Source organism: Nothoprocta perdicaria, unplaced genomic scaffold, assembly GCF_003342845.1.
Source record: "Nothoprocta perdicaria isolate Ctin4 unplaced genomic scaffold, notPer1 scaffold_107, whole genome shotgun sequence".
In the NCBI taxonomy this organism is placed as follows: domain Eukaryota; kingdom Metazoa; phylum Chordata; class Aves; order Tinamiformes; family Tinamidae; genus Nothoprocta; species Nothoprocta perdicaria.
The window spans coordinates 2,261,879-2,271,522 of NW_020454172.1; the positions used below are offsets into that span (position 1 = coordinate 2,261,879).

The 9,644-nt window shown below is 63.0% G+C and overlaps 1 protein-coding gene across 3 annotated transcripts in view; it reads right to left on the reverse strand.

Moving 5' to 3' along the window:
- Positions 1-1,932: 1,932 nt before the first annotated feature.
- PPP2R2B (protein phosphatase 2 regulatory subunit Bbeta) overlaps positions 1,933-9,644 on the reverse strand; it is a 47,175-nt gene continuing 39,463 nt past the window's right edge. For all 3 annotated transcript variants that reach the window (XM_026046168.1, XM_026046176.1, XM_026046184.1), the window contains 8 exons: positions 6,762-6,859; positions 6,392-6,557; positions 5,614-5,726; positions 4,654-4,831; positions 3,960-4,124; positions 3,124-3,293; positions 2,938-3,029; positions 1,933-2,266 (listed from right to left, as the gene is read on the reverse strand). In XM_026046168.1, coding sequence (XP_025901953.1) covers positions 1,987-2,266; positions 2,938-3,029; positions 3,124-3,293; positions 3,960-4,124; positions 4,654-4,831; positions 5,614-5,726; positions 6,392-6,557; positions 6,762-6,859 — 1,262 coding nt within the window. In that variant the 3' untranslated portion in view covers positions 1,933-1,986. The remainder of the gene's footprint in view (positions 2,267-2,937; positions 3,030-3,123; positions 3,294-3,959; positions 4,125-4,653; positions 4,832-5,613; positions 5,727-6,391; positions 6,558-6,761; positions 6,860-9,644) is intronic.

Consider the following 9,644-nt stretch of genomic DNA (forward strand, 5'->3'; position numbering starts at 1 on the left):
GAGCGCCAGTGCCGGCAGCGCCAGCGCCGCCTCCGGGCCCGGCCCGGCCGCGCCGTCGGGCCGCCCCAGCGACGCGTTCATGGCCCCGCAGCCGCTACCGCGCTGCCCGCGCCTATATGGGCTCCGCGGTGGATCGGCCCCGATGGCCGCATTGGCCGGGGCCGCCCCCGGGCCGCCCCCGCTGCGGGGAGCCCCCGCGTAGCCCCCGGACGGGGCGGGCACCGCTCGCCCCCAGGGTGGCTCCGCGGAGCCCGGCGGGGGGGACGCGCTGGGAGGGAGGTCGCGGTTGGGAGCAGCCCCGCTCGTGGGCAGCGCGGTGCGGGCTGGGGATGTGACACTGGGCACCCGTGCGCAGCCATCCCCAGCCCCAGCACCCGCCCAGCCACGGGGCCCATCACACCTCACCCCTCCACAGCACCTCATCACCCTGCAGCATCCACAGCCCCCAGCGCGCCCCAKCGCCCCATAGTGTCCCCCAGCCCACCACGGCCCCACAGCTCCCCACTTGGCCCCATGGTCCTGCCTTGCACCATGTTGTCCCACAGCACCCCATGGTCCCCCCTGCTCTACAGCGCCCACTACACCGCATCGTTCCCCTATCACCCCCCCGCCACAGCCCCATACAGCCCTACAGCCCCCCGCCCTTGGCCCCGGAATCCCCATTGCCCCAAGACCCCCGCCAGCCCCCGCGCTCCCATGTCACTTGACCCCATGGGAACGTTTGGGACAACTTTGTGCTGGTGGCAGCCMTGGGGTGTCCAACAGCAGCAGGAAACACAGTGTAGAAAGGAGGTGTTCGCTCCTGCTCTGTTTTTATCATTTTGATTTTSAAGGACATCTCCTCCTGGGAGTGGGCTGGGGTGAGACACATGACGCTGAAGGAAAATCCTTTCTTTTTTTTTTAATTTGTTTTTTTATTGAACCGATCCTCAAGTAAAGGAGGAACCTGAACATCCTTGCAGCAGATGGGGTGGCCCTGCCATGAGAACAGGAGCTGCCGCTTTCATTAATCACTGTCAGGGTGATTGCTGCACCTGTGATTGCAATGGGGCGCTGCACATGGCCTCTTGCTGCTGGTGCTAACATAACAGCAACATGTGGCTGAGTTTCCTTTTCTTAAAAGAATGTCTTAAATTAGCAACTTTTATATCATCTTTAAAAATTTTGAATAAATAAATAAATATTTTTAAAAAGAAARGAGAAAAAGAGAGAGGCAGAGATGTAACACATGCAAGACTGCAACAGAGTGGGTAAAAATGAGCACTAAAACCCAGGCAACGCTGGAGGAAAGCACGTGGGTGGTTTGGACTCCAGAAGCGTTGCTCGTGAAGGTATTTTGGGTACGAAAAGTCACCTGGGCGCTGCGGAGCCAATCCCATGGGAAATGCTGCRGGAGCTGCCGCAGGGAGCCCCACGCCGCCCGGCTCAGCCCCAGTCCATGGGGTTCTGTTGTCCCAGCTGGCAGGAGCATGGGGCAAATGGTGCCAAAAAGAGCAAGTCTGAGAACTGGCCGAGGGGCAGAGCCGCGGGGAGCAGCTGCAGCCGCGCAAGGAGGGAGCTCTGCAAAGCCGAGGTGGGCGGCCAGGGGTGAAACCCCATCCATGCACAGTCTTGCGCACGTTCTTGCACATGCTCTTKCACACGCTCTCGCACGCCTGCTCCTCACACACACTCACACCTGTGCACATTCACACGCACTGCTGCCGCTGCTGTGTGCCCACGTCCCTGCGGCTCCGTGCTGCCCCAGCAGACCCCGTGCTCGGGCGCCCTGCGGACCCAGCGTCCCCGGCTGGCGCCCACCTGGCCGCTGGTGCCCCCGGTCGCGTGCTCGGGGCGCTCTGCGCTGCCCGCTCATTCCGGCGGCGGCACCGAGAGGGACCAAAAGGGCAGAGAAAGGGTGAAAAAAGAAAGAAAGAAAGAAAGAAAGAAGAGAACCGTTTGAAACCTCGTGTTTACTAGTATTCAGTACATGAGACTCGGCTCCTCCTAGTTGACTTTGTCCTGGAATATGTACAGGTTGTTGGTGGCCGCCACGGCGATGATGTTCTCCGAGGGGTGCCACGCCGTGTGCAGGATCTTTTTGCTAAAGTCCAGACTGTCCACACTGATCTCGTCCTTCCGCCGCTTGCCGCCGACGCAGACCTTGCGGGGCTTGAGGACGGCGCGGGGCTTGCTGTTCTCCCGCGAGGCCTCCAGCGTYACGTCGCGCTTGGTGTTGCGGTCGAACATGCGGAAGAAGTTGTTGTAGGAGCCAGTCATGATGACGCTGCGGGTGAAGGGGACGCGGTGAGCGGGCCCCGGGGCGCCCGGCTCTGTCCAGTGCAAGGCCCGGACGCCGGGACGAGCTGCCCCCCGCCGCGCACGGGGGCCAAGCGGCCCCATCCAGCACCGCACGCCCGCAACGTGCAGAGGAGCTTCAGGGTTGGGATGTGGGTCCAAGGCCCAGCAGAGCCGAGTCAACTTGTGCTGATGGTTTCTGAGGAGAAACCGGCTGGGATCTGGGATCTACCTGGCATGGTTCCGTTTCTGCACCGATGACTCTTATCATGGCTCTTATCACCTGGCCTCTGGTAATCTGAGGCCAGAGGCCACATGGCTTGGACAAGACCCCGAGCAGGGCCGTCTCCTGAGACTGCAGCCACGTCCGCACCAGCGCGGGAGCTCCGGGCTCCCCTGTGCCTGGCGAGGTGCCCAGGAGCCCCTGTGACCACCCAGGCTGGTGGAGGGCTTGTCAGGGAGGCTCCTGCACGGGTGGTGCCAGGGATGTGCCGGGTGGGAGGATCTGCAGAGCTGCCCTGTGCCAGCGGCACGCAACCCAGCGGAGGGGCCGCCGGGGTAGCGTGAGGGCGGCTGCAGCTCGTTGCGCCCGGGCTCTGCCCTGCGCCCAGCTCTGCACCAACATCCCGGGTGTCGGTGCCTCCCAGGGCTGCCACTCACCTGTCGGAGCCGTTCCACACGCACTCGAACTTGTCGAAGATGCAGTCGTTCTCGTAGAGCGAGCACAGCTTGCTGCGCAGGTAGTCGTGGACCTGGGGACGGTGCTGTGAGAGGGTGGCCGAGCGCCGGGGCCCGGCCGGCCGTGAGCGCCAACGCGCCGAGCTCCCTCCCGCAGCCCCAGCTCACCTGGTAGGTCTCCATGGGCCGGTTCTCCATGTTCAGGTCCCACACCTTGACCGTGAGGTAGTCCCGGGTCATGATGTACCTGCCGCTGTGGCTGAACTTCACGTCGGAGATGGAGGAGATGATCTCGGAGAAGAAGGAGCGGTTGCTTGGATCCTCGGGCTCCTCAAAAACTGTGCAAGAGGGAAGGACAGARCCTGCGTGAGCCCTGGCAGGGGCAACTGGTACAAAGCATGCGTCCCGAAGTGCAGCGGCATTGAAGGCTCCATAGCGGAGTCGGCGGACGTCCGTGCAGCAGCTGCAGCACATGGGTTCTGTCTATCTCGTCCTTGAACAAATCCCAGTTTGAGCAGCTGGAGAAGTTCCACACTGTATGGATTTGCAAATTCCACCTKTAGGGAACACTGGCTGGGCACATGTGGCTTTAGAGAGGAAATCACTGGAAGTGTGGCATTGTTCCCATTGCAGTGTAGGGACCGCGGTCCCCCACTTCGACGCGGCAGAGACAGAGGGTGACCTCGCTGCCAACGTCAGCTTCTTCCAGGACATCTTCCCACTTCCTTGCCCGCSCCTCGGCACGGGATGCCCTGGAGCTGCAATGGCTTCTGTGACTGTGGCCGTGCTGGCCCTGTGGAGCCAGTGGATACCTGGGGAGCAGCGCACAGGTGCAGCACACGGGAGCGGAGCATGGGAGCAGTGCATGGGAGCAGCACGTGCCACGTGCAGGAGCAGTGCACAGGAGCGGTGCACGGGAGCAGCACATGGGAGTGGTGCATGGGAGCAGGCTGCCTCCATTGAGGGCATTTGCCTGGCGCGCGGGACCCGTTGCCGGTACTCACACTTGGCGTGCCGGTCGCAGAGCGCCGCCGCGCGCATGTCGCACAGGCGGATGGTGCCCTTGCTGCTGCTGTAGACGAAGGCGTTGCAGTGGTGCGGGTGGAACTCGGCCGCCGTGATCACCTCCGTCAGCTCCTCCATGTTGGCCGGCTTGATGTCCACGATGTCTGTGGCAGGTCAAGGGCGACGCGCGGCCCCGGGACAGCCCCTCCTGCGCCCGCGCCCGCCGTAATCCCCATATGCAGCCTCCCAGCGCTGCCCGGGGGAAACGGCACAAAGCTGACGCTGAGCAGCGCCCTGCGGCTGCCGCCCCGGCACCCTCCTGCTGTCGGAGGGACCGTCGCTGCGCTCCATCGGGCTCCGAGTGCTCCGGCCGCAAGCCCAGCTCCAGCCCGGGAGCAGCTTGGCTCTGTGGGGCTACTGGAGGGACTGGCCGCCACATCCCGCCTGYGCCCTCCTTTTCCCCAGGACTTCTGCACCTCCCGCACATTGCAGGGCCACCCACAGCAGCTCTCAGGGTGTCCCCGGGGTGCCGGCCAAGCCGCCCTGCTGCTCGCTTCCCTGCAGGTCCCTGCTTGCTCGGAGACCCCTTGAGCCCCTCCACTGAGCCCTCCCCTTCGCTGCATCCCCCGAGCCGAACCCGGGGCCAGCAGCGCGCGATGAGCCCCGCCAGCGAAGCCGCCAGCCCGAGGATACTGAAGCTTTGGTTGGTGATCTCGAAGTTCCACAGATTGATGCGCAGGTCGTCGGCTGACATGTAGGTCTCGTAGTCACTGTTGACGGAGATGGAGTTGATGTGGTAGGTGTGGGCATTGGCGAACACCCGCCGTGGGGTGGCCTCCACCATCAGGTCCATGGGCCGCAGCACGGGCACCTGCCRGACAGAGCGGGCATCAGCGCGGGCGGACGCAGCGCACACGCGCAGCACGAGCACTGACACTGGCACTGACACCAGCACTGGCACCAGCCTGCCACATGCAGCTCTGTGCATATATACACACACATACATGTATATATATATACATACACACAGCCCTCGTTAAAGGGTAATTCAGCGTAACAAACTGCAGCCAGTGCAGAGTGAGGCTGTCAAGTAAAATAAACCACTAACAAATTAAATTACCCTGTGCTTTCAGGGCGAGGGACGCCAGTCATTTTTCATCTAGGAACAACGTGTCTTAATTTCCCGCCGCTTCGGGGCGGCTGCGGGGGGCGGGAGGACGCGCCGCTCGCGGCACTGCGGTCCCGCCGGGCCCGGCGCCCCCTCGCCCCCGTCCTCGCTCCGGGAGCCCAGGCAAGTGCCCTGGGCTCAGCCCATCCCGGTGAGCCCATCCCGGGAAAAGCTTCCCTTCTTTCCCACCCCCGTCACCGTGGACTGCTGGTGCTCATTTGCAAGCGATCAGTTCTGCCACGTGCATTTTATAGCCCAAAAAGCCAAATGTTTTGAACTACCCTGTCATTTAAATGGTAATGGTTTGGAGAACATGAAAAATCAGCCAATCTTGTTGCTGTGGCACAAATGGTTCTCAGGCACCAGCGCAGCTGCTGCACTCGCAGCGCAATGCTGCACCCAGGAGTGCCCACGTGCACCCCTGCCCTGCTGCGCGCCGGGCCAAGCGGCACCGTGCGTGACGCTGCCCGCAGGGCCGCGCTCACCCGCAGCGTCGTGATCATGGAGGGGTCCCGCAGACGCCCGTCCTCATCCTTGAGGTTGTAGCCCTCGGGGCGCTTGTCCCGCTCGCTCACCTTCCACAGCTTCACCGTCTTATCTGCGGGGCACACGTGCGGTGACACTGCGGGGACGCGCGCAGCCCACACAGTGACACCAAGGAAATCCTTTGACACACAAACYGCCAGCAGAAATGCCCAGAAAGTGGGGAAACCTGCTCCCGCCGCAGCCGCCCGGCTCCCCTCCAGCACCTCTGCCCCCCAGCCCCTCCATCGCTCGTACCCTCTATCACCGCCTGCTGTCCTCACTGTTGTTCCCTTCCCCTCTGCCACTAGTTCTCGTGCACAGCCCTAAAATCCACCCCAGTTCTCTCTCTTGCACCGTAATTCCAGCTCCCTGCTATTAACTGGGCTCCATTAACCCATTCTGCGGAGGGCGCTGCTGCTCATGGGGCTGCTTTAGCAGCAAGGGCAAAAGGAAACAAGGCTACATGCAAGTTATTTTGACAGGAGGTGTTTTGATAACGCGCCCGCATGTGCAACACCAGCCCAAACGGAAAGGGAATATCCCTGCTAATCAAAAAGCTATTTAAAAACTCAATTAGCAGAACATTATAGTCCATAATTAATCTTCATTACATTTTCAATGATTCCCCCCCACTGGAATGGGTTTAGTGAGTCTTTGCACACTGCAGCAAATCCCCCCGCTTTCCCTAAAGCCAAAGCAAAGCCGGAGCGCTGCGTTCACGGCCCGGCCGGCGCGCACCGTTGGTGGAGAGCAGGAAGTAGGCGGCGTTGTGCTGCGGCAGCCATCGGATCTTGTTGATCTTCTCCTCGATCTCCAGGCTYTTCAGGTAATCGAACTCAGGCTCGTGGCTCTGGAAGGTGCTGTAGACATTGTACTCGCCGCGCCGCTGCGGCTGCTGCTTGCTCTGCGGGACGGCAGCGTCAGCGGATGCCGGGACTGCGTCCCCCCCACATCCCCCCCGCGTCCCCTGTCCCTGCATGTGGCTTTTGCCCACGACGCCGTGGGTGCCGATGCTGCAGCTGGTGGCAGCAGCTGCGGGATGCACGGGGATGCAACAACCCCCCGCGCTTCCCGAGCCGCTTCCCGGCGCTGGCAGCCCCGCACTCACCTCCTGCTCCCGCTGGAATATCACCACGCGGCCGCCCTTGTCGCCTGTGGCCAGCAGCTCTCCCGTGTGGTTGAACTCTACCGTGGAGATGATGTCGGCTGCAGGGGAAAGGCAGCGTGAGCAGCCGCGCGGCGCCRGGCCCCGTGTCCCGCTGCAAGCTGCAGCCACCGCAGCTCCCGGCGCTGTCGCCCGGGCGTGCAGGGCCAGCGGGCCAATGGCCCCTTCGTGCGCAGGGAAAAGCCACCGGGCGCCCGCMGACGCCGGGTCCCCACGGGGCTCCGCAGCCTTGGAGGGACCTGCCTTTTCCTGCAGCCTCTGCCCACTGCGCCATGCAGGTACCAGGGGCAGCCCCGACGCGGCCGTGGGAGCGTCCGGCCTCGCCGGATACCGGCTCTCCCGGGAGGCTGAACCCACGGCCCCCGGCCTCCTGGGACACTCGGTGTCCACAGATCCCAACGGCGGGATCCCAGCCCACCTGTTCCCATGTCCCACCTCCCCGTCCCCAGGCCAGGGGTGCCCCACAGCTCAGAGGGCTGAGGGAGGCAGCGCCAGGGGGGCCGCACTGCGATGGTGACCCCAGGGTATCCGTCACGCTCTGTGCACCGGGCTGGGCCCCGGGCRCATCCATCGCCATCCCCACGTCATCCCCTGCGCTGTGTCCCGGGCGGGATGCGGCAATGGATGGAGGAAGGGCCGAGCGCGAGGAGGGAGCGCGGGGCCGGGAGCGGGCACAGGACACGCAGGGACACGTGCACACGCAGAGCACGGGCGCCAACCGCGGGGACCAACCGAGCCGCGGCCTCAAGGAGAGGCGCCCCAGTCTGTCCAACAGGAAAAAATAAATCCCTGCAAAAATAAGCCAAAGGATGTTCCCACTCTCACATGTAATCACATCCAAAGCTAGATATAGACGTCGCAGCTAAAACCAAATGTGCTCCAGCACTGAGAAACGTCGTGTTTGGAGCCAAATCTGGTTCAGCAGCTTGAGCTAAACCCTAATTAAAGCAGAGATGTTCATTCATGACAGTTCCCAGTTGGCAATGTATCGAAAGTTTCCACTTTTGGAAAGATTTTATGATTCCAACTTGTTTGTTTCTGCCTATGTGTCTGCTGCTTGCTCCCGCCGCCCCGCTCCCTGCTCTGCCTGCTTCCCAAGGAGGCGGGTGTCAGAGCGAGCAGGGACAAGCCAAGGTTYGGTCTCRCCCTGTGGGCCTGGGGTAAAGCCCTGGAATTTGGCTCTCCTGGAGGGCAGCAGGATCCCGGCTGCCCCGGCCAGGTGCGAGGGGAAAGGAGCAGTCAGATCCAGGGCCGGAGCGGTGTTTCCGTGGGACCTGCCCCGCGCATCGTGAGCTGCTCCCATCGGAGCGCGCGGGGTCCTGCAAAACCGCCCCGCTGGGGGCACATCCCATCTCATCTCCCCCATCACCTGCCACTGGCTACCGTCAAGTCATTCAYGTCGTGCAGTCAATTCAGGCAGTGYCTGGGCGCTCAGGCTCCCTGCTGTCTGCAGAGCTTCCTAGGGCACCTGTGGGAAACCCACATGCCCCCAGCCCCGCACTGACCTACCMGAGGACACCACTGAGGGGATCCGACCCTGGGCCAGCTGCACTGTCCCTGCTGCTCCTCACCATAMAGAGCAGGGCTAAAAACACATCAAAAAGGATCCAAGCCCAGCRAGCAGCTGCCGTGCTTGCCAAGGGGCAGCTCCGGCGGGAGCAGCAGGGCTCCTCCCGGTGCAGCGGGCTCCGCAGAGCTCCAGGGCAGGAGGAGCTTTTCCAAACACATCCCATGCTTCCCCTCCACCCACTGCTCCCGCCTCACTGAGATGGGGCTGCAACAGCCAAAATCCACACATTTGCACTGAAATGGTCGCTGACTGCTGCCTGTCAGAGCCGCTGGGACCAGGCAGGGATKGGGGACGAGGCTCCTCCCGGCTCTTCCCTTCCCTTGCGCTTCCCGGGAGTTTGAAGACGACCGTTTCCATGGCGATCCATCCCCAGCCGCTCCAGCCCGTGGCGCTCCCGGCCTGATGCTCTCGTGCTAAAAATACCCAGCGCTGCTGCGGCTTCCACGGCCGCGACGCAGCGGTGCCGGGAGAACGGGGCGCTCGTAAAGCACCCGGCGCCAGGGAGGGGAGGGAGCTGCGCCAGGAACGGCCCCCGTCGCAGGGTCGGCTCCCGAAAGGGGCCGAGCGCCGTGGGGAGCAGCCGGGGCAGCTCCAGGGGCAGGCGCTGCCCCTCGCTTCCCGGAGGGCCTGGAGCTGCGTCCAGCTGGCGGGAACATGCYGGGGCTTACAGGGGATTTGCTCTAAACCCATCAGTGCTAATGCGGAGGCAGGGCACAGGGCAGCATCGCGGCCCCACCAGCACCCACAGTGCCCGCCACCTGCAGGGTTTATCCGTCTCTCCCCGGATCACCCACGCGCTGGTCCTGCCCCAGTCCTGCCTTTGGAAGCACAAGGGAGACGGCAGGAGCGAGGAACAGGGTCATCAGGGCCCTGTGCTCTGCTCAGCGCGGGACCCTCCTTCCTTTGTACAACCATTTGYTGACGGCACCGCACACAGAACAGCCCAGTCTGCACACGTTAATGAATTGGGAAGCACCATAAATAACAGCAAACCAGGCTGCCAAATGAAGAAGGATTTAGACCACACAAATCCCAGGCTGAGTTGTCAAGCCCAGTCTAATGCTGATAAGTGTAGGATAACAACTCACTGCGAGCAGTCTCTGTCTCCAGCTGCATGAGGCCCTCCAACATGAAGCCAGGGCTGCGGTGATTGCAGGATGGGAGGGGATGCTGGGGAGAGCACAGGAATGGCACAGGGCCTGTGTGCTGCCATCCCTGCTGCCCGCCGGGTGCACGACCGCAGCGAGGGGCGGCAC